Here is a 25,295-nt window from a genome sequence, read left to right as displayed (position 1 = left end):
TATAAATCACACTTCAATGACTCAAAAACAGTCCTCCTTTACTGGATTGCTCATATCCAAAACTAGACTAAGAATCAGAAATCTGGCTTCAATTCCAACCTCTGCTTACGCTACTATTTAATTACTTAGACTTCTAAGTCTCATCCCTAAATCGGGCCAGAATACCCTCATCCATAAGAGATGGATAAGACTATGTACTGTCCCTTCCAGCTCTAAATTTCTATTACTCTAGAAACGGCAAGCCCCAATTTATAGATGGGAACAAAAATGCATTTTACACCAAATCCATTTCCATACTAACATAAACAGGTACCATGAGAACATTATTTGTGCCTCATGGTCCATTCATTTACCTAAAGAGGCTCATTCCAAATTTTATGCTACTACTACTCTTCCTCTCGCCCTATCCTTTTTCCAGAGATCTACACACAAACATACATATAAAACACCCATAAGCCCACTTTAAATACAACACTAGAAGATCAAAGTCATAAAAGACTCAGAAATTATGTTTACAAGTAAGTAACTTCCATGGAGGCTGAAACAGAAAATTTTGGTAGCTGTCCTCACTCTGAAACAAGATTCGTGTACCTCTACAAGTCTCCTGTAAGTCCACTGAACCTCAAAACATCTTCCATTTATGCTGTCTCCAAATGGGCCAATTCAAAAAATAAATGTGATTTCAGTGTTTAATAATACCTTCAAATTCTCCCCCCTTCAAAAAAAAAAAACTCTACTCATTTTTGAGACAGGGTCTCACTACCTTTCACAAGTGAGTGAAACTCTAAATAGCTCTCTGTCTCATTTCAGTATTTTTATTACTCCCATCTTCCTTCTACCATTCCAAAAAGTTGATTAAAAAAAACGATTATGGAGCCAGGGGCAGTGGTTCACCCCTGTAATCCCAACACTTTGGGAGGCCAAGGCAGGTGGATCATTTGAGGTCAGGAGTTGGAGACCAGCCTGGCCAACATGGTGAAACCCAGTCTCAACTAAAAATATAAAAATTAGTCAGGTGTGGTGGCCGGCGCCGGTAATCCCAGCTATTCAGGAGGCTGAGGCAGGAGAATCACTTGAACCCGGGAGGCAGAGGTTGCAGTGAGCCAAGATTGCACCAATGCACTCCAGCCTGGGCAACAGAGTGAGACTCCATCTCAAAAACAAACAAACCAAAAAAAAACAGCTGTGGTGGGTGACTCCCAAAGGTTTCTGTTGGTGTTCTCATAACATAACGGTCTTCTCTTCTCTGCCTCTAAGACCCAGTTTGGAACTCCATTACTGCTAAGAGAATAGCTCTGCAAGAAAAGCGGAGACACACACTACTTTCTCTGACGTTACAGGACCCAAATGGTATCCCAGGAGACCTGCAAGTATTGGATCAATAATTGGCCAAAATATAAAAAAAAAAAGGTCACCTCATTCCAAGATGTAGCGCATACTTCACCAAATTGAGACCACCACTCGTTAGAATCTTGTCTATGGGAGTTTTGCCTCCCAGCACTTCTTGCAAACCCGTGTGTCACCCCTTCTGACTTTCCACTGATTTTTCAGCTGTTTAATTTTAAAGTGTATATAATTTACCCATGAGAAGTCAAGATCTTTAAAAACAGGAAACAAAGGCAGACAACAGAAAAAATTCAGTACACATAAAGAGTTTCCAAAAGGATATCAAATTTTAACACATTTTACTAACAGAAGGAAGCCTTTATACTTACAGTCGGTACATATTCTGATGGAAATTTGTTTGTTGTGTAGGATATCAGGAGACATGTTTTACCAACAGCACCATCACCCACAACAACACACTTAATTGTCTGCATTGCTGAAATAGTTTTGTATCCACTTTAAATATTTCAAATCTGATGTTAACCTGCAAAAAGATTAAAGACATTTGTTTTGTTTATTTATTACTTATATATGTATTTTTTCCCCTCAGCAACAGGTTAACAGGCGCTCAGAGGAAGAAAAGAACACAACTATTATGGCTAAAAGAACCCAGTAAGAAAAACATTGACTTGCTAAAAGTTACAATAACAAAGTCCATTTCTAAGTTTCTGATCCATGGCTGTTTCAACTTCTTTAGTGTTATTTTTAAAAGGTCCAAAGTGGTATGCTAAGCAGCATATTCCTTTTTATAAAGAGAGAAGGCCAGGTGCAGTGGCTCACACTTGTAATCCCAGCACTTTGGGAGGCCAAGGCAGGTCAATCATGAGGTCAAGAGATCATCCTGGCCACCCATCTCCACTAAAATTACAAAAATTAGCTGGGTGTGGTGGCGCATGCCTGTAGTCCCAGCTACTCAGGAGGCTGGGGGGAGAATCACTTGAACCCAGGAGGTGGAGGTTTCAATGAGCTAAGACCAGGCCACTGCACTCCAGCCTGGTGACAGAGCAAGACTCCGTCTCAAAAAAAAAAAAAAAAAAAAAAGAGAGGAGGCTATATCAGAGAAAATTCCAAGTATTGTGCAGTATTATTTTGTGAAAGCTGTTCTCTGGTTACATGTGCACACACACACACATATATATATATATATGCATGCATGTGAACTAGACTGAAATACAAAGGCCATGCTTTACAGAATGATTCATTATCCAGCCTTAGGGCTATAGTTACTCAGGCTCTAACCAACAAGCAACAGAGCACCACACGATCACACAGTAATTACATGAGTAACATGAGGAACTGAACAAAGATCAGGGTGATCACTGGTCTTAGCAGCTGTTTTAGCACCAGAATGCCTAGTCCAAAACTTATATTTTTATAATGAAAAGGTCAGATTGCTCTAAATCATAGTGACTTATAAACAGATACTATAGATTCTTACTAGAGTCCTCCATTTTAAGAAGCTATCAATTACAAGTACCAAAGAGTCATTAATTTGAGATGCTTTTTATCACATTTAAACATCTCTAAAGTCAGAATGTATCTTCATTGAGAGTCTCTTAGAATCATTATCAGCCGTTTTCCCCCACATTTTGACTTCTATGAAATTGGGATGTTAGATTCAATGAAATACTTTAATAGTTTTATGAAAGAATGAAAAGAAACACCACCCAAGATATACCTAGATTTTAAGATAAAGTCCTATTTAAATTATAATCCTAAAGGGATTATAATTAAACATAAAAATACAGAACTACCTCACTCTTAGTCAGATGCCACATGCTTCTATAGCACCATTCACAACACTTCATCAAAACAATTTATAAATGCCTATTAACATCTCTGTAAATGAATGTATACTACCTCATGTACCACGATACTTCTAGCACTGAGCACTTCTAGACCAGTGCACTGGGAGCTACTAAATGGATGCAAAACTCATGGAACAAAAAGAATATGAAACTGTTAGTATGAGTAACCTACAAGAAATATACTCTCCCGTTCCTCATCAAAATTATCTGCAGTATATTTATCTTTTTTTTTTTTTTTTCTTTTGAGACAGGGTTTTACTCCCATCACCCAGGCTGGAGTGCAGTGGCACAATCTCAGGTCACTGCAACCTCCACCTCCCAGATTCAAGCAATCCTCCCACCTTGGCCTCCCAAGTAGCTGGAACCAGAGGCACATGCCACCATGCCTAGCCTTTTTTTTTTTTTTAAAGAGAGACTGGGTCTCACTGTTACCCAGGCTGGTCCTGAACTTCTGGGCTCAAGTAATCCACTCACTTAGGCCTCCTAAAGTGCTGAGATTACATGCATGAGCTAACCACAACCAGCCATATTTATCTTTCTTTATTCAATTTCCTTTTATATCTCCTTTTTCCTTCTCTTTTTATGCACTAGAGAAGCACCCAAACTTATATAGCATTAAAAGTTAAGGGCCCTGACCCTTAAGCTAAATCAATTACTGGTTCAATCTAAAAACATTCTCAAATAATAATAGTAAGCTGCAAACTCTTATATAGCATTTTACTAAGTGCCAGGCACTACTCAAACCATATTACACATATTCACACATTTTATCCTCCCAAAAAGCCTATGAAGTATGTACTATATCATTCCTATATTAAAGGTAAGAAGAGGCTCAGCAAGTAACTAAGTGAAGGTCATTTAGCCAGTAAGGGGTAGAATTATAATTTAAACCCAAGCAGTCTGACTCTGAAGTCCCTCCTTTTTTTTTTTTTTTTTTTTTTTGAGAGTCTCACTCTAAGGCCCAGGCTGGAGTGCAGTGGCATGATCTCAGCTCCGCTGCAACCTCTGCTTCCTGGGTTCAAGCAATTCTCCTGCCTCAGCCTCCCGAGTAGCTGGGATTACAGGAACATGCCACCACACTTGGATAATTTTTTTATTTTTAGTAGAAACAAAGTTTCACCATGTTGGCAAGGCTGGTCTTTTAACTCCTGACCTCAAGTAATCCAACCACCTGGGCCTCCCAAAGTGCTAGGATTACAGGTGTGAGCCACTGTGCCCAGCCTCAAGTCCCGGCTCTTAATAAACATTACATTACACTATACTGTCTGAGAAGTGACATTAATAAAAACAAATGTAATCAGTGCTAGAGGAGTGACAAGCATATATCCACGAGTTACCAGCATTGCAAACAGGAAGGCAAAAATAAAGAAGAGGAAGCAAAAAACAGGGGCTAAGCTCACTTCCTGTTTTTCACTCTGCATGTAACTACTGAATTTTATTGGGAAAAGGGAGGCAAGAAGAAAGAGCAAGATAGAGTTTGCCCTTCCCCTTTCTATTTATCCAGAAGTCTTCTACTTCTTAGACTTCCTGACCTGACTGTTAGCAATTTGTTACAAACTGGTTGGTTGTGAGTCCCCTGTTAAGAGCCTAGAAGTTTTGGAATCAGAGTGGCTTTACCACACTCTTGCTATGTCACCTCTGTGTAGTTTGGTTTCCCCTTCTGTAAAATGAAAACAGTATTACTTTTCTCATAAGGTAAATTGACTGAATAAGATAATACATGCAAAGAACTTGCAACAGTACTTGGCATACAGTACATGCTTAGTAAATGTTAATTATTAGTCTTAAACAAGTAACAGTACCTTTAAGTCAATATAAGAAATTTTAAAACAGCAACAATTCCAAACTTCTTAGAAACTCCTAACACTTTTTATCTCCAAGATAATTATAGTACAGTCAGCCCTCCATGTCCACGGATGTAGAACCCACAGATATAGATGGCTAACTGTACTATACCATTTTATATAAGAAACTTGAGCATTCAAGGATTGTATCCTTGGAGAGTTCTGGAACCAATCCCCTATGATATCAAGGGACAATTACACTAATTCTTCTCAGTACAAATGTAATCAAATTTAGAGTTACCATTACAAAGATGGTCACTTCAGAGTCAAGTTCTAATTAAGACTATTCGGCAAAGCCTCTGGCTTGTATTAATAATTGTTTTGTGTGTTAAATAAAAACTATTTTGGAGGCTACTGTTGTAGACTAATCTCCTGCACTGGGCCCCAAGAGACTAGACTAAAAATCAAAATGGAGTCATCCATGTTAAAAAGTTTCACATCACTAAACTTAAATTTAGTTATCTGACCTACTGAGAAACAGGAGAGATGACAGCCAGTTTTCCAAACAGGCCACTTTCACAATCTTCAATTGGAATGATAATTAAATTCCCTCTGCTTTAATCCTTACACAAAAAAAGCAGCCTGAAGTAACCTGATATTAACTTATCAATTATTTTTCTATTGTTCTATCTTCTCCCTGTCCCTGCCTTACAAGAACGGTAGCTCTGAAACAACAGGCTCTTTATTCTTTGCTTCCCCTCTTCTCTGTCTGTAAAGTCAACCTCTTCTGCTCAGCTCCTTGAAACACTTATTTGTTTTGTGGAATGAAGCAATGCCCAATTCTAAAATTGCAATAAAGCCAAGTGATATTTAAATTTGTTGTAGTTTAGCCCTTTAACACCGTGGCTCACCTGCAATCCGTGCGCTTTGGGAGGCCAAAGTAGGAGGATCACCTGATCTCAGGAGTTCAAGACCAGCCTGGGCAACAGAGTAAGACCTGGCCTCTTTTTTTTTTTTTTTTTTTTAATATCAACAGATATTCCACAGATTGGGGTGGGTAAAGGGAGCAACCAGGGGAGAGACTTTAGGTTATGCAATATATATAGGCCAGATATGTTAATATACCCTATGTTAATTTCCTGTTGAAATAATATCAAATCACTATGGCAGCAAAGAGGCCACACAGAAACAATTCCCATTCTGCTGACCAGAAAAGTTATTTTGCGCCAGGGGCTGTGGCTTACGTCTGTAATCCCAGCACTCCGGGAGGCCAAGGCAAGCGGATCACAAGGTTAGGAGATCGAGACCATTTTAGCTAACAAGTGAAACCCTGTCTCTACTAAAAATACAAAAAATTAGATGGGCGTGGTGGCAGGTGCCTGTAGTCTCAGCTCCTTGGGAGGCTACAGCAGATGAATCGCTTGAACCCGGGAGGCAAAGGTTACAGTGAGCCAAGACTGCACCACCGCACTCCAGCCTGGGTGACAGAGCAAGACTCTGTCACAAAAAAAGGAAAGAAAGAAAAGTTATTTTGCACTAATAACCAAATGCTATCCCTTTTTAACAGTGAAGTTGATTTGTATCACAACTTAGAATTGGGGCTGGGCAACTTACAGCATTAAAAAATGATTCTACAGGGTCAGGCATGGTAGCTGAAGCCTGTAATCCCAGCATTTTGGGAGGCCAAGGTGGGGGATTGCTTGAGCCCAGGAGTTTGGGACCAGCCTGGGCAACACAGTGAGACCCCATCTCTACAAATAAATAAAATATTAGCTGGGTGAAGTGGCACGCACTTGTAGTCCCAGCTGTCAGGGAGGCTGAGGTTGGAAGACTGTTTGAGTCCAAGGCTGCAGTTAGCTATGATGATGTCACTGAACTCCAGCCTGGGTGACAGAGAAAGACCCTGTCTCAAATTTTGTTTTTAAATTATTCTGCCATCATAAGGAAATAAAATTGTGAAATACGGTGTATCTTCCTTCTTTATATCCTGGTATCTACCCCTCCAATATATGTATTTTATAGTTTTTTGTTTTGTTTTGTTTTTTTGAGATGGAGTCTCACTCTGTCACCCAGGCTGGAGTGCAACGGCATGATCTCAACTCACTGCAATCTCTGCCTCCCAGGTTCAGGTGAGTCTCTTGCCTCAGCCTCCCAAATAGCTGAGACTACAGGTATGTGCCACCATGCCTGACTAATTTTGTGTTTTTTAGTAGAGACGGGGTTTTGTCACGTTGGCCAGGCTGGTCTTGAAATCCTGACCTCAGGTGATCTACCCGCTTTGGCCTCCCAAAGTGCTGAGATTACAGGCATGAGTCATGGCACCCAGCCTCTTCTAGGTTAACACTATGGGAATCCAAAATATCCTTTGAGAATCTCAGAGCTAAAGCACCTGAAATTTTGTCCATGCGCTATAGATTTTAAAAAGCTATGGAAACCCTCTCTATGGTATCATTATGATTGGCTGGCTGCCATCTTAACTCCTCCAGACAATCCCTAGCAAAGGATCTGGACGGAGGAAAGGGAGGCTCCCAACTACAAATGTCCTATTTTCCCCTGCCCCATGGTTCATTCTAGGAACAAACATACAGCAATCTTAAGATTTGAGATTAAATATTTGCTAATAAGTTTTACAAAAAATTTATATTCTCAATCAGATTACACTCATTATAAAACTATGTCAAGTATTAATAGTAACTGTGAACAAAAAGGCAAGTCAAATTTTTGGTAATACACTATGGCAATATTTGGTCTCTGTCCCCAGTTCCTAGCAGAGAGCTCCTAAAAACTCTAGGAATTTCCTAGGAGATGAGTGTCTTTTGTTATTCATAACAAATTCAGACCTGAATTTATGTTAATAAATTGACAGTGCTGAGGTGAAAGGGGTGCTAGGAAGACTCAGGATCGGGCTAGTCACCAAAAAGACAAAGTGATTAGAGGGGTGTAACTTTCAGCCCCACGCACCCACCTCCAGAGATGGGAAGGCGGCTGGAAACTGAGCTCTATGAAAACTCCGAAACAGGAGATTTGGAGAGCTTCTACATCTGTGAACATTTCAAGATGAGAGAAAAGCAGGTCCTGGGAAGGCAACAGTCGAAGGCCTCCCCAACCCATAACCATGCCCTATATATCTCTTCCATTTGGCTATTCGTGAGTTGTACCCTTTTATAACAAAAGCGTAAAAGTAAGTAAAATGTTTTCCTGAGTTCTGTGAGTTGTTCTAGCTAATAATCAAAGCTAAGAAGGGTCAGGGGACTCCCAAAATTTATAGTCTACTAGGGAAAGGTGTAGGTAGCCTAGGCAGTGCATTTGTAGCTGCTGGCTATGAGGGCAGTCTTGCAAGACTGAGCCCTTAAACTCTGGGGTGGGGTATCAGAATTAAACTGTTAGTAACAAAACCGAATTTTCTAATTTTCTTTTTCTGACACTGCATTCACTCTAATCCAAAACACACTAAAAGTAAAGCTATCTTCATGTGGAATACATTTGCCCCTGAAGTAACCCATTTTCATACTTAGGATTCAAGAAAGCAGCAGCACTACAGAAATCAAGAAAAGAATGACCCAATTTCACAAATCTTCCTTACCAATTCAACAGAAGGACTAGTCTAGATGTGGGATTAAACAGAAAATCAAAACTACTTGTCTCTCCTGTCAAATCCAGCCACTTTGGAAAATGCAGCTTATATAACCTTCTGCTGTAAGTTATAGTTGCATATCTAATGTACAATTTTTTAAACATCTGCCCATGCATGTGATTTTTAGGCAACCAAAAGTACTCAAACCACAGTAACATATTCCATGCATTCACATGTATGCAGGTGTGCTAACATACTGTCTTGTTTGCTTCTATATCACAGAAAATATGTAACAAAAAGCAGACAGCTGGCCTTGTACGTTCAACCAAGAATAGTGCTTAGAAAATCCTACCCTGAGACAGGACACAGTAGCTCATACCTATAATCCCAGCACTTTGAGAGGCCAAGGCGGGTAGATTACTTGAGGCCAACCTAGGCAACATGGCAAAACCACATCTCTACCAAAAATACAAAAATTAGCTGGGCATGGTGGCATGTGCCTGTGGTCCCAGCTACTTGGGAGGCTGGGTTAGGAGGATCACCTTAGCCCAGGAGGTAGAGGTTGCAAAGTAAGACAAGACTGTGTCATTGCACTCCAGCTGGGCAATATAGCAAGATGCTCTCAAAAAAAAAAAAAAAAAGTCCTACCCAGGCTGGGTGTGGGGGCTTATGCTTGTAATCCCAACACTTTGGGAGGTCAAGGCAGAAGGATTAATTGAGCCCAGGAGGTCAAGACCAGCTTAGGCAACATGGCAAAACACCATCTTTACAAAAAATACAAAACAGTCGTGGCATATGCCTGTAGTCCCAGCTACTGGGGAGGCTGAGGTAAGAGATCATCTGAGCCAGAAAGGTCAAAGCTAAGCACACCACTGCACTCCAGCCTGAGTAACAGAACAAGACCCTATATCGGCCAGGAGCAGTGGCTCATGCCTGTAATCCCAGCATGTTGGGAGGCTGAGGCAGGCAGATCACTTGAGGTCAGGAGTTTGAGACCAACCTGGCCAACATGGTGAAACTCGGTCTCTACCAAAAATACAAAAGTTAGCTGGGTGTGATAGCACTCACCTGTAGTCCCAGCTATTTGAGAGGGTAAGGCAGGAGAAATGCTTGAACCCGGGAGGCAGAGGTTGCAGTGAGCTGTGATCATGTCACCGCGCTCCAGCCTGGGCGAAAGAGTGAAAAAAAAAAAAAAGGAATAGAGTGGAGATTACAATAAGACTTTTCCTCAAAATATTCAAGACTTGTTGATTTACTCGTTCATTCAACAAGTCTTTAGTAAGCACCTACTATGTGCCAAGTTTTGTCCTATACACAGACATACCCCATAATTCACGTAACAAAGTTCACACCCTCTTGGAGTAACAATTCCAAAGGGGTACACAGACAATAAACAAGCATCACACCCTACATATTCCTCCTTTATAACACTACCAACTGGCATCCTTATGTGTAACTTTCCCATTCTAGTCTCTTAACTAAGAAACTAGCAGGTGGCCAGAACACAGCACAAGCTGAAGCCAGCATGGCACCTGAGCACAAGACCAATTGTCCAAGAACCTCCTGCACATGAAGTTAATGCAAAGAGAACCGGACTCAGAAACTAAGAAATAACTGGAAGAGAAATACAATAAAATTAGTTAAGAGCACTGGTACTCATATTTGCCTGAGCTTAATAAAAGGAAAGAATTTCATAATAGAAGAGCAGAGCCTCTTGTTATGTTAAGGTCATCTCTATGGAAGGAATGTCATTCATCAGATTTACTCCTGAGGTTGAGAAATTAATGCTTATACTAAGAACAAAGCAGAAATTGAAGATGAAGCAATAGAACTTCTATGTGTCAGATGAAAGGCTAGAAAATGAGACCTTGGTGGGGACAATCGGAAAAAAAAAGTTTGCCAAAGGGGAAATCAAGCCAATTATGAAGACAATGAAAATGGAGACCTGTAACTAATTAAAGCAAAGAAAATGTTCTTAGAGGTCCACGATCAAAATAGATGCCTTAAGAGATGGCTCAGAGATGGCTTGTGAAAGTTAGCAGCATGTTTTGTAACTAGTTCTCATGGTGCCTCTATAGTGAATACTGTAATGTTTATCTGTAAAGAGATGTATAATTTTGGAAATATGCTGTTTGGAAACAGATGGGTAATGGATGTCATACATCCTCTGCTAAATGGCATTCAGTGGATTTTTAGCCCTTGATCTTCAAATATACAGGTTTGTTTCCTAAAGAATTTTTTTGTTTTTGAGACAGGGTCTCACTTCTGTCACCTAGGCCAGAGAGGAGTGGCTCAATCACAGCTCACTGCACCTTCAACCTTCCTGGGCTCAAGGGATGCTCCCATCTCAGCCTTCCAAGTAGCTGGGACTACAGGTACGTATCAACACGCCCAGCTAATTTTCCTGTACTTTGTAGAGATAGGATTTCGCCATGTTGCCCAAGCTGGTCTCAAACTGCTGGGCTCAAGCAATCCACCTGCCTCAGCCTCCCAAAGTACTGGGACTACAGGCCTGAGTCACCACACCCAGGCCCTAGAGATTTTCTTACCTCGGATTTCTAAAATATAGTTATCTAGTCATATCTCTTAAATTGACATAGATTAATACCAAAATTGCTCTTATGCTTATATTTTACATTATATTATTAACTATGTCAAGCCAATTCATGCCCAGGATGGAGCGCAATGGCGCAATCTCTGTTCACCACAACCTCCGCCTCCCGGGTTCAAGTGATTCTCCTGCCTCATTCTCCCCAGTAGCTGGGGTTACAGGCATGTGCCACCAGCTAATTTTTGTATTTTTCATATAGACAGAGTTTCACCATGTTGGTCAGGCCGCTCTCAAACTCCCGACCTCAGGTGATCTGCCTGCCTCACCCTCCAAATGTGCTGGGATTATAGGTATGAGCCACCTCACCAGGCCATCCCTTCAGGTCTTTACCAACAATACTCCTGCCCCTGCTCTTTAAAGCTTTTGGCTTCTCACTCTCCAGATCTCAGCTCAAATCATCATCTCCTCAGAAAGTCCTCCCCTGACCATATTACCCAGGGCAATGGTGCCCTCCCTCTTATCATATTACCTTATTTCCTTTATTGTAAGGTCATAATCTATAATTATCTGTTATATGGCAGTACAGATTTTTAAAAATAAGGAAATCTCCATAAAGGCAGTAACTGCCGTATGCCCAAAAAATAGCTCAATACCAGTCACACAGTACTCATTCACCAAATAAATAAACCACAGGCGTACTTAATCATGTTATTTTTAGTCACATATGCTTATGTTTATTCTAATAGATTTTTTTTTTCTTTAGAGACAGGGTCTCACTCTGTCACCCATGCTGGAGCATAGTGGCACAATTTCAGCTTACTGCAACCTCTGCCTCCCACGCTCAAACAATTCTCGCGCCTCAGTCTCCCAAGTAGCTACAAGCACGCACCACCTCGCTCAGCCCCCTCTAATAGATTTTAAGTTCTCTGGGGGAACAACTAGGCTTATACTTCTTTATTCCCGCTCCCCATGTAGCCAATACAATACTGAATATATTAAGGGCAGGAACAAATAAAATTATTAAATGTCTTTTAAAACTTTGTTGACTTAAGTAGTAATACAAAAAAAAGGGCTGGCGTGATGGCTCACGCCTGTAATCCAAGCACTTTGGAGGCCAAGGTGGGCGGATCACCTGAGGTCAGGAGTTCAAGACCAGCCTGATCAACATGGTGAAACCCTATCTTTAAAAAAAAGAAAAAAGAAAGCCAGGCGCGGTGGCTCAAGCCTGTAATCCCAGCACTTTGGGAGGCCGAGGCAGGTGGATCATGAGGTCAAGAGATCGAGACCATCCTGGTCAACAAGGTGAAACCCCATCTCTACTAAAAATAAAAAAAATTAGCTGGGCATGGTGGCACGTGCCTGTAATCCCAGCTACTCACAATGCTGAGGCAGGAGAATTGCCTGAACCCTGGAGGCAGAGGTTGCGGTGAGCCAAGATCGCACCATTGCACTCCAACCTGGGTAACAAGAGCGAAACTCCCTCTCTAAATTAATTAATTAATTAAATTAAAAAAGAAAAAAAAAAGCCGGGCGCAGTGACCTGTAACCCCAGCACTTTGGGAGGCCAAGGCGGGTGAATCACTCGAGGTCAGGAATTTAAGACAAGCCTGGCCAACCTGATGAAACCCTGTCTCTGCTAACAAATACAAAAAATTAGCCAGGTGTGGTGGCACGCACCTGTAATCCCAGCTACTCGGGAGGCTGAGGCTTGAGAATCACTTGAACCCAGGAGGAGACTGCAGTGAGGTGAGATCATCTCACTGCACTCCAGTGTGAGTGACAGAGTGAGACTCTGACTCAAAAAAAAAAAGATTTTTTAAAGACAAGCACATATAGGTTCTAATCTTAGCTCCACCTCAATGTGTATGATCCTGACAAGTTACTTCACTTCTATGCCTTAACTTTCTCATCTACAAATTAACCTCTAATTCACAAAACCACTATAAAGAGAAATGAGGAAACGCATATAAAGCAACTAGTTTAGTATACAACCTAATAGAGAGTAAATATACCTAATATGCCACCTTATTCTTATGCAAAATCAAAACTTGCAGAAACAGCCCTAAAGATCGGAACAGTTAAGTAAAAGCATCTAAATACTATGAATAAGAGGGAACTCAGAAAAATCCCTGCTTCTACTAGACAGGGTTATTTGCTAATTTGATCAATCCTTTCAGAAATCCCTTCACTCCAATCTCAAAGAGTAATTTAAAGTATCACATTTGTAGCCAAGAGATTCAAAATATCACAGAGCTGTAAACCACCTCTAGTTTAGGAGACAAAATAACCTAATCACACAATAATTATTTCTCAAGTCTCTAACATGCCCAAGGAAACTACAGAGGAGCAGTAAAGAGCATGTGTTTTTAATCAAACATCCCTAAAGCTCAGATTCCCATTCTTGTGTGATTTTGGGCAAGCTACTTAATTAAGTCTTCCTTCTTTGGTAAACAGAGACCATAGTATCACCATCAGAGGTTGTCGGTCACTCTGAGAAGAGCACTTAACACTCAAATATACCATGAAATAATTCAAATAAGCAGGCAACTTAGAATCTTCTCTAGGCAATCTTCTACAGCAGGCTGTGTTCTAAACTCCATCAAGGTGAAAGCCAATCATACATCCCTGAAAACAAAGTAAGAGCACTGACAAGTGCCAGGCCATGGTGGCTTACCCATGGAATCCAAGCACTTTGGTAGGCCGAGGCGGGCAGATCACCTGAGGTCAGGAGTTTGAGACCAGCCTGGGCAACACGGCAAAAACCTGTCTCGACCAAAAATACAGAAATTAGCCCGGCACGATGGGGCACTCTCCCAGCTACATGGGAGGCTGAGATAGGAGAACTGCTTGAACCCAGGAGACGGAGGGTGCGGTTAGCCAAGATCACATCATTGCATCCAACTTGGATGACAGAGCAAGACCCCATCTCAAAAAAATAAATTAATAATAAATAAAAAATAAAAAGCAATCACAGAGTATTTGATTAGAAGAGAAGAAAGATTACAATAAGATTTTCCCTCAAAATATTAGGAATACCCAAGGTTTTGTTTTTTTTTTTTTAATGCCCTACACATATATTCCCACTTCAGGTAATTTATCCAGAAAGAAGAAAATACTTTATCAAGAGACAATGGGATGCCCACCAACACACCCAGCTAATTTTTTTGTATTTTTAGTAGAGATGGGGTTTCACTATGTTGGCTAGGCTGGTCTCTAACTCCTGACTTCAGGTGACCCACCTGCCTCAGCCTCTCAAAGTGCTGGAATTAACAAGCATGAGCCACTGTGCCCAGCTGGGTTTCTAAGTTACATGACACCCAAGCCCATGGAAACATCTTTCAGATATTCTGAAACACACTAAGCCACACAGGCATTACTCTAAAAACTAAAATTATCCCATACTCTCATCTTTATTAGCTTATAAACTATTAAAATGATCTAACATTCCCTCTGGCCCTCTGATAAACAGAGCAAATAAATAGCATGAATAAAATAGCAAAATAAAAATCCTTTAAGTCATAGCACTGAAATTCATAGAATTAACCTTTCAAGTTATCTGGTAAACCAAATTTTACATTTTAAAATCTCATCACTTATTTTAAAATCTTACTGTTAATCTTAAACCCTATAATAAGTTTTTTGGCAATTAAGTGATATGAATGTATTAATTCAATTTCAGCACTGATCTAGACCTGAGTTCTTCTCCAATAGCATTCAGCTAATGAAACAAATACTAGCAGCTAAAATTGTAATGAAAATCCCTGAAACCAGAGATAAGTGTTATTCAAAAAACTTTATTCTTTCACTTCCTACTCTTCTTCATCTGCTTTTAAAGATTTAAAAACAAAATAAAAATACTACAAAATACAAAAGCTCCTAAACTGTCTTCCAGCAAAGCAAATGAATCATAGCTGAAATCTTGCTTATGCTTTCTTCTACTAAATTTGTCTTTTCTCATACACTTAACACTAATTAACACAATATTCTTTTATTCCACCTCCATCTCCCTCTGGTTTCATCATCTGTTCCTCATTTGATCTGTTCTCAGACAGCTCTCCTCTTTCCACAAGGAGTAACAAATTGCGATAATTTTTTTTTTTTTTTAACTTTTTGAGATGGAGTCTCGGCTGTCACACAGGCTTAAGAACCAGTGGCGCAATCTCGGCTCACTGCAGCCTCTGTCTCCCGGGTTCAAGCAATTCCGTGCCTCAGTCTCCCAAATAACTGGGATTATAAGTACATGCCACCACAGCTGGCTAATTTTTGCATTTTTAGTAGAGACAGGGTTACATCATGTTCACCAGGCTAGTCTTAAACTCCAGACCTCAGGTGATCCACCTGCCTTGCCCTCCCAAAGCGCTAGGATTACAGGCGTGAGCCACTGCACCCAGCCTGGTGATAATCTTTTAATTGGAAAGGATGTAGATGGCTTCAGATGGCCACTTAAGACCCAGAGAATGAACACAGGTAATAAAGACTGGTGTTCCTGAGACACTGATCCCCAGCTCTCAGGGATAGTGCTGGTGAATTTCTCCTACACCAAAGAGTTAAAGAAGGAAAAAAGAAACATTAGCAAAATAAATTCAATCTGAATCCCTGAAAAATAGTAATAGGCCAGGTACAGTGGCTCAGGCCTGTAACCCCAGCATTTTAGTAGGCTAGGTGGGTGGATTACCTGAGATCAGGAGTCTGAGACAGCCTAGCCAACATGGTGAAATCCTGTCTCTACTAAAAATACAAAAATTAGGGCCAGGTGCAGTGGCTCACGCCTGTATTCCCAGCACTCTGGGAGGGCAAGACAGGTGGCTCACAAGGCCAGGAGTTCAAGACCAGACTGGCCAACATGGTAAAACCCCATTTCTACTAAAAAATACAAAAAGTAGCTGAGCATGGTGGCTCGTGCCTATAATCCCAGCTACTTGGGAGGCTGAGGTTGGCGGATCCCTTGAGCCCAGTAGTTCAAGGTTACAGTGAGCTATAATCACACCACACACTGCAGCCTGGGTGACAGGGCAAGACTCTATCTCTAAAAAATAAAAATTTAAAGATACATAATTCATAGTCTAAACAATAAGAAGATTATTTCAGGCCGGGCGTGGTGGCTCACACCTATAATCCCAGCACTTTGGGAGGCCAAGGCAAGCGGATCACCTGAGGACCAGAGTTTGAACCCAGGTTCAAGAGGTTGCAGTAAGCAGAGATCATGCCATTGCACTTCAGCTTGGGCAACAAGAGTAAAACTCCGTCTCAAAAAAACAAAGAGAGATTATTTCATTATTAACAGTGGGCAATGACACTTGCATAACTAAAAAGGCCAGGCACGGTGGCTCATGCCTGTAATCCCAGCATTTTGGGAGGCTGAGGCAGGTGGATAACCTGAGGTCGGGAGTTCAAGACCAGCCTAACAGACATGGAGAAACCCCATCTCTACTAAAAATACAAAATTAGCTGGGTGTGGTGGCGCATGCCTGTAATCCCAGTTACTCGGGAGGCTGAGGCAGGAGGAATCATTTGAACCCAGGAGGCAAAGCTTGTGGTGAGCAGAAATCATGCCATTGCACTCCAGCCTGTGCAACAAGAGTGAAACTCCGTTTCAAAAAAGAAAAACTTTAAACAACACATTAGTTCCTGATAATGAGCAGACATGAGGCAATTCTACATAACAGGCAGGAAACTACAATTCCTTTAAAAACTAAATAGGCTTCAGATTCATTTTCAGATTATGATCCTTGCAATAATTCTGGTACACTGCCTAAAATAAACCAGGCTATGCTTCTGTAGAAAAATAAAATGAAATAAAGCATTCACGTTGTTTCCAAAATCTGAGACATCCCTCTAGCAGTCCTGAAGAGGATACTTCAAGCATTAATATGCATAAAAATCATGTGGGGATTTTATAAAAAAAAAAACAGATTCTGAGTCAGTAGGACTGGAATGGATCCTGATAGTTCTAATGAGCTCCCAGGTGATGCTTATGCTGCTGGATTTGTAGACTATACCGCATACCTGAGGCCCTACCCCTTGTTTCTATGACAATGATAAAGATAAAAATGTAAAGGAGGCAGCAATACCCACTTCATTTAGAAATGTTTTTGGAATCTTGAGTTAAGCCCGGGAGAAGGATGGTTATTAAAATGTTCACGTTAGGCTGGGCGCGGTGGCTCACGCCTATAATCCCAGCACTTTGGGAGCCAAGGCGGGTGGATCACTAGGTCAACAGATCGAGACCATCCTGGTCAACAAGGTGAAACCCCGTCTCTACTAAAAATACAAAAATTAGCTGGGCATGGTGGCGTGCGCCTGTAGTCCCAGCTACTCGGGAGGCTGAGGCAGGAGGATTGCTTGAACCCAGACGGCAGAGGTTGCAGTGAGCCGAGATCGTGCCATTACACTCCAGTCTAGGTAACAACAGCGAAACTCCGTCTCAAAAAAAAAAAAACAATGTTCATGTTTAAGGGAAACACATCTTCTCAAAGATGGTGGGGAAGGGTCCTCAGAGTTTTGCTAAGGGCAAAAACCCAAACAGCACTCACTATGTGCCAGTGAACAGTCCTAAACACATCACATATTCAATCTTCCTAACAACCCTGCAACACTGTGAGGTAAGCACTATCGCTACCCCTATTTTAGAGGAAGTAAACCTGAGTCACAAAGACGTTACTTACACTGCACATAGCTAATAAGTGGCAGAACCAGGATCTGAGCACAGGCAGTCTGGTTCCAGAGTCTATTATTTTAATCACTATAGTAGGAATACATCAATCAAGAATACACAGCAGAACTGAAAAGGATACAAGGTTAAAGTGTAAAGCTTTACAGAACAGTAAGTAACAGAGCCTAGGCACCAATGCTTAGTGAATACCATGACTTAACAATACAATTTTCTGCTCTGTTAGAAACTGTTCTGGACTTTAACATAATGGCTAACGCCAAATATTTGATTTTAAAAATATTTTTCTAAAATTACAAGGAGAGACACCACATTGGTGGCAAAAAGGCTAGTTTCACTTCACGGAATAAGCAGTTTGAGACCAATGTCCCAGAAGAGCTCTGACATTCAGGACTTAAAATAGCAGCAGCAGCAGAGGTAGGTGAAATGGCAAGTAGTAAAAACATTTTTGGACTGAAGGGATGAGAAACTAAAAGTAGAAACCAGTAAGACACAAAGAATAATGTGACCAGGAATCTGATACGGTAGTGAACAAGTGGCAAAAATAAGTTATTTGCAAACAAAGAAATAGAGGAAGTTAAGGAAACAAACATTAAGTGAATAATTTTCAGGAGAATAAGAGAACTAATCATCATAGAGTTCCTAAGTGATGGTAAATTTTCCAGACAGTGCAGCTGCAGAAGATACTGAACTAAACAGATGGAAAAAGTCAAGCAAGAGTAGATTAGTAATCACTACTTCAATGAGCCCAAATAAAGATATGGCTGACCAAGCACAAAAGTTGTCTCAGGAAACACAGCACAAAAGCCCATGGAATATGCAGAAAGGGAAAATGTTAACCCTCAGACATCACCAAATTCATTCATTTGAAAAATACTTCTTAAAACCTACTATATGTTTGACAGTATTCTAGGCATTAGCAATGGGGTGACCATGCCAGGTCAATGCCCTGCCCTCATGGAACTTACAATCTAATGAAGAAATGTATGTGGAAGAGAATACTGAATGAGGCATTGTTATACAAGCCCTTTAATACAGAGGGTTTAGGGAAAATATGTTAACACAATATTTAACCCCATTCTCCCCCCCTTCAAAGGAAGCCCTGCAGCCTAAGGTGCTCATTAAGTGTTTCTCATCCTCTCAAAAAAAAAAAGACAAACTAAAATAGAGAAGTGCATTTAAAACATATCTATAAATAAAAGTACAACTTGTCTTTTACTTCCAAGAAAGCCTGTCCACAGCACAGCAGCTCATGCCTATATCCCAGCACTTTCAGAGGCCAACAGGAGCAGATAGCTTGAGTACAGGCATTCCAGACCAGCCTGGCAATATGACAAAACACTATCTCAACAAAAAAAATACAAGAAGTAGTCAGGCCTGGTTGCATGCAGCAGTAGTCCCAGCTACTGCAGAGGCTGAGGTGAAAGGATTGAGCCTAGAAGGCCGAGGTTGCAGTGAGCTGTGATCACACCATTGCACTCCAGCCTGGACAACAGAGTAAACCCTATCTTGAAAAAAAAAACAAAAACAAAAAAAACAAAAAACTCAACCAATTTGTTATTTAGGTCCCCATACTACTCTAGGCTATAGCATCTGCCTTAGAATCTCAAAAAAATTAAGTTTAATAAGAACAGGTGTTGGTTGTAATCTGAAAACATTTTAAGGGAAAATAGAGGATGTAATACCTTTTGGGTCTTTTAGAAATTACTGAAAACAAGCTCATTTAATATTCAGTTGATTATCAGTCTCTTATCTCCATCTCAGTATAAAAACTATACATCCAAACTATACATCCAAACCAAGGTTATTTTCTAAAAGGAAAGACAAAAATTGGTATTATTTAAAATTCTAAAATATAGCAAGCTCAAGAAAATAAGGTAGTAGATGCGTTCCAATGTTATATTCCTAAAATATCACATCAAGGCTAACAAATGTATTTCAGAAGATCCAAGTTCCACACCTATCCCATGGTCTGTAATGCCTACACACTACAGAAAGCTGCCTTGAACCAACACTCCTTTTGTTTAACAATCTGTTCTCTCTATAGAAATGATAAACAGTGGGAAAGCACTTGTTTCGACATGAACTATCTTTACAACAATGCATTACACAATTGGATCTCATTTGCTTTACAGTGTTAACATTTTTCTGTGTTACTATTGTAATCGCGGAAGGATATAAAATTTAGGATATAAATGCTTAGGGAAAGAAAAATTATGATCTCTGCTTGACCCTAGGAGTTACAGACCAGCCTGGGCAAGATGGCAAAACACACACACACAATTAGCCGGGCGTGGTGGCACATGCCTATAGTACCAGCTACTCGAAAGGCTGAGGTGGGAGGATCACTAGAGCACGAGAGGCGGAGACTGAGGTGGGCTGCACTCTAGCCTGGAAGTGCAATATCCATTGTATTTAGTAACGTCTTTGAGACCTTTTCTCAAAAAAAAAAAAAAAAAAATTGTGATCTCAAAAGTATGAAAACATTAAGTTTTTTGCTTAAAAATCCAAGTCTCGTTTTTAATAACAAAACTAAAATGTCTAACAGACCAGGCGGAAACTGATCCTCTTTTCAACACACCTGCACCACAAAAAGTGCACTTGAATCAACTAGGGAGGTTCTCGGCATGCAGTAAGTCATAAAGAAGCCAAACAGTCTGGGAAAGTCATGTTGGACCGAAAAAGTGTTCCCACAAATAAAACCACTTCATTCTAGTATAGTCAAAGGGACCTCAATTTAAAGTTAATGCCCACGCAAGCAGCTTGTCTTATACTTTATTCCCTGACACAAGCTAATCCTGGGGTTTACTTCCTGGCTTTTAGGTGCATTGAAGGCGACCATGACCACAGTAACAAGGTTTCAAAACATCATCTGATTACGATGCGTTGGGAAGCAGGCAGAATAAGCCAAGGGGTGACCGACTAAAGCTGCAAAATGCGGTATCAATTTGTAAGTCCCTGACTTGTAGGAGTTAAGTCTCACTTCTTATACTGCGATGACGTAATCTTCCACACTGCATTTCTCTTAAGACTTAAAGGGGAGGAAAAACAAACGAACAAAGAAAATTTCCCCCCAGTAAGAGGAATTAAGCAAGCAGCAGAACGACGGTTTCGGGAGGTGGTTAAGTAACTCCCCGAAAGGGAAGCTTCAGCTGAATCGGTAGGGAGCGGGCTGGAGAAGAGGACGGAAATGCTAGGAACTCGACCTCAGGCAGGAACAGAGCAGCTCGCGGCTCGGCGCCACCCGGCCCGGACGACGCGACCCGAGCGGAGGGGAGCGCCGACAGGCACCGCAGCGGGCAGCCCGCGAGCCGCCCTCCCGACACCGCCCCGCTGCGGCCGCAACGCCGCTCCCCTCCCCCCGTGCCGCAAAATGTCCGCGGCTGCGCCCGGCGAAGCAGGAAGTCGGGCTGGAGCGCAAGGCACAAAACCCAGCCTGTGGGGACCGGGGACCGGCGCCCGGCCCGCCTCAGGCGCCCGCGAGTCGCTCCGAGGCCCCCGGCACCCGGGCCCCTGCCACCCTCAGGAGCCCGCGGGGCCGGGCTGGGGGGAAGGGAGCCCGGGCGCCCGGGATGGGTGTGACCCCTTCCTTCCGCCCCTGCCGGTGACAGCCCGGCCCCGCTCGCGCCCCGAGCCCCGGCCGCGCGCCCCACCACGGGTGGGCGCCCACCGCCTCCCCGGCCGCGACCCCCGCCCCGGGTCCCCCACAGAACGCGGACTCCCGCCCGCCCGGAGGACGCAGCTCGAGCCGGGCACTTCCCCGCGACCCGCGCTCCCAGGCGTCCCGAGATTTCGCAGACCAGGTGTCCCCGAAAACTGGGAGAGGACAGGGACAGCGGGGACGGGAAGGTGGGGGAGCCGCTCCCGCGGGGACCCTCGGGCCCCGCACTCACCTCAGCTTCTCCACCGGGGCGTTGGCAGCACTGCGCGGGGTCTCCTCGGCTGCCGGACAGGGGCACGCACTTGACGTCAGCGCGCAGGAGACGCACAGTCGGGTGCCCGCGGAAGTGGGAGGAACAGGGAAGGGGAAGAGGCTGGGGCGGGTCCAGGCGGTGCCTGGACTGCCCTGGCTCCGCCCGCCTGTCGAGCACGTGTGGGTCGGCGCCGCTAGAGTTCCGGGCTATACTCTGCATCTTTTCCCAATGATTGTGTTTGTAATAATACTGGTAATGGTAGTTTGCAAAGAGCTTCCACTACCACTTCTTTCTTATTTGTTTGTTTTTCTGAGACACAGTCTCACTCTGTTGCCCAGGCTGGAGTGCAATGGCTCGATTTCAGCTCACTACAACGTCTACCTCTTGGGTTCAAGCGTCCTCCTACCTCAGCCTCCCAAGTAGCTGAGATCACTGGTACCTGCCACCACGCCAGGCTAATTTTTGTATTTTTAGCAGAGAAGGAGTTTTGCCATTTTGCCCAGGCTGGTCTCAACTCCTGACTTCAAGCTAGTGATCCACCTGCCTCAGCCTCCCAGAGTGCTAGGATTACAGGCGTGAGCCGCCGCGCCCAGCCCACTGCCAGTTATTTTGATCCCTGCAACCTTGTAAAGCAAGGTATTATCCTCCTATTTTCAGAGGAGGCTTCTCTGAAAGGGCTGGTGACTTGCCCCAGATCAGAGGAATGGATAGCCTCTCATTCCCCCTGGCCTGTATTCAGTCCGACGTGACGTGAGAACTGAATACCGCTCTTCTTAACTCTACCTACACCCCAGTGTCCCTTGCCGTAGCCACATGGGTCACATGACTTACAATCTTTCCCCCAACTACAGCCGCTGATTTTTGTTTGTTTGTTTGTTTTAGACAGTCTTGCTCTTTCACCCAGGCTGAAGTGTAGTGGCATGATCTCAGCTCACTGCAGCCGCGACCTCCCGGCAATTCTCCCACCTCTGCCTCCTGAGTAGCTGGGACCACAGGCACATACCACTGTGCCTGGGTAATTTTTTATTTTTTTGTAGAGACACGGTTTTGCTGGGTTGCCCAGGCCGGTCTCGGACTCCTGGATGCAAGTTATCAGCCAGCTTCAGCCTCCCAAAGTGCTGGGTTTACAAGGTGTGAGCCAAGGCCTTGAACTTTCTTTGCTCTGCCTCCCTCTTCTTCCCCTGACTTTTGGTTGTCTCTCTCAACCCTCAAATATCACTGCCTTCTCCAACCATCCTATCTTTGCAGTATCTGTTTATTATTTGTTTTCTCTGCTAGTCTGAAAGCTTCAGCAAAGTAGAGAACTTCCGTCTCTTATTCTTGAGATGTTTCCCTATGTTAGAGAAAAATAGCTTAAATAGCTTGTCTTAATAACAGCTCATTTATTGATTAGTGCCACAGCTATTTGGCCAACAAAGACACTTAATTCCAGTATATTTGACTTAATATAAAGTCATACTTTCTTTTGGAATTTTTCATTACACAAGAGTAAGAACTACATCTTTTAGCATTTACTGCCAGTATGGCTAATAGCTTTGCGGGTAGGAGTAGCTAATTTAATACCCACAGCCACCCTATGAGTTAAGAACTGTTACCCTTACTTTATGGTTGCATGAACTGAAGCTCAGAGGTGTTAAGATTTGCCCAAAGCCACCATGCCAAGCAGTGGCAGAGCTGAGACCTGCACTCAGGAGGTTGGATCTAGCTGACTATGACAGTATCATGCTACAAAGCAGGTTTCTTACAAAGAAATCAGAAGATAAGGTTTCAGGCCAGGTGCAGTGGCTCACACCTGTAATCCCAGCATTTTGGGAGGCAGAGACAAATGTATCGGGACCATCCTGACCAACATAGTGAAACCCTGTCTCTACTTAAAAAAAAAAAAAAAAGATTAGCTGGATGTGGTGATGGGCACCTGTAATCCCAACCTACCTGAGAGGCTAAAGGAGAATTGCTTGAACGTAGGAAGCATAGGTTGCATGAGCCAAGATCACATCATTGCACTCCAGCCTGGGCAACAAGAGTGAAACTGTCTCAAAAAAAAAAAAAAAAAAAAAGTCCGGGCACAGTGGCTCACACCTGTAATCCCAAATCCCAGCACTTTGGGATGCCAAAGCAGGTGGATCACCTGAGATCAGGAGTTTGAGACCAGCCTGCCAGCCTGACTAATATGATGAAACCTCGTTTCTACAAAAAATACAAAAAATTAGCCAGGCGTGGTGGCATGCACCTGTAATCCCAGCTACTCAGGAGGCTGAGACAAGAGAATCGCTTGAACCCAGAAGGCGGAGGTTGCAGTGAGCCCAAATCATGGCATTGCACTCCAGCCTGGGCAACAAGAGTGAAACTCCATCTCAGGGAAAAAGAAGAAGAAGATGAGCTTCGGCTGTAGTCCTACCTCTAATGATACCAACTGCTAACATTTTATTGTTCATCTTCCCAGACTTTTTCTATATACATACATTTATTAGACAAAAATAAGATTGTAACCACCTTTTCTCTCTCAAAACTACATTGTGAGGCTAGGCACAGTGGCTCACACCTGAAATCCCAGCACTTTGAGAGGCCAAGGTGAGTGGATCACTTGAGCCCAGGAGCTCAAGATCAGTTTGGGCAACATAGCCAGACCCTCCCCTCCCAATCTCTACAAAACATACAAAAAAAAAAAAAAAAACTATATTGTGAACATCTTTCCATGTCAAATAAAACATCATTTATAAAGGCTGCATTTTATTCTCTGGGCATTACAATATTTACCCAGACATCTACTGTTGGAAGGTGGGTTGCTTTGGGCTATTTACAATAGCCAAAATGCATAAGCTTCATTTTCTAAAGTTGAGGGGAAAATGGTTATTTCTTCCCTTCACAAGGCCAGTTGGCAGTGCCCTTTCCTTCATCCTGCCTCACAGTCCCATGAATGTCCCCAGACAATGTCTGCCCTTTCCAGCAGCAGCAATATCTTGATGGGGTGTCACCCAGTTGCTCAGCTTTTCCTGCCTTTATTCTGAGAACAAGGACTTACTTAGCACTGTGTCTTTTATGTTGTCAGGTTTTTTGTCAGAAGAACCCTTCCAGACCTTTTCACAGCCCCAAACAACAGTGGCAATGGGGTTACTATTACGTGACCCTGATCTACCATTTCCCTCACTGCCGGCCCAGCCCCCAGCCTCCTAGTGCCTTCCCCGCCACCCCACTGCCTCACTTCTATAGCTGCCTCCTATTAACAGGAAGGCCAGCCTGTGGGGCTCCGGCTCCCCTTCCCCTGTGACTGCCATTCCAGTGTCTATTTTTCCTTCTGGTAACCATGCATCCATTTCTTCTGGAGCAGCCCCTGCCCCAACTTTGAATCCATGTGGCTCTAGAGAAGATGACACTATCTCCAGTTGCAGGGATGGACACACGGCGCAGGCTTGGCCAATCACAGCATTATAGAGAGCCCTGTTGCTACACCATTTCAGTAATGGGCATATGACCCAATGGATGTAATTCTGAAACTTAGTTAGAACTCTTCATTGAATCTATTTGCTGAGGGTAGGATGTAATCATGGCACTGCTGCTACCTGAGAATGAGACCAAGACAGAGGGGGAAACAGAACTGAGAGATGGTG

The 25,295-nt window shown here is 42.7% G+C and overlaps 1 protein-coding gene across 4 annotated transcripts in view; it reads right to left on the bottom strand.

The window, feature by feature from the left end:
• CDC42 (cell division cycle 42) overlaps window positions 1-21,717 on the bottom strand; it is a 35,440-nt gene extending 13,723 nt beyond the window's left edge. For 2 of the 4 annotated variants that reach the window (XM_054258884.2, XM_054258883.2), the window contains exons 1-3: window positions 21,667-21,717; window positions 9,621-9,718; window positions 1,716-1,870 (exon numbers count right to left, since the gene is read on the bottom strand). In XM_054258884.2, the coding sequence (XP_054114859.1) occupies window positions 1,716-1,820 (105 nt within the window). In that variant the 5' untranslated portion in view covers window positions 1,821-1,870; window positions 9,621-9,718; window positions 21,667-21,717. The remainder of the gene's footprint in view (window positions 1-1,715; window positions 1,871-9,620; window positions 9,719-21,666) is intronic. The other 2 variants (XM_002750404.7, XM_002750402.7) reach the window with 1 other exon arrangement.
• Between the last annotated feature and the right edge of the window lie 3,578 nt (window positions 21,718-25,295).

Source organism: Callithrix jacchus, chromosome 7, assembly GCF_049354715.1.
Source record: "Callithrix jacchus isolate 240 chromosome 7, calJac240_pri, whole genome shotgun sequence".
NCBI classification, from domain to species: domain Eukaryota; kingdom Metazoa; phylum Chordata; class Mammalia; order Primates; family Cebidae; genus Callithrix; species Callithrix jacchus.
This window is presented reverse-complemented; position numbering and strand designations above follow the sequence as displayed.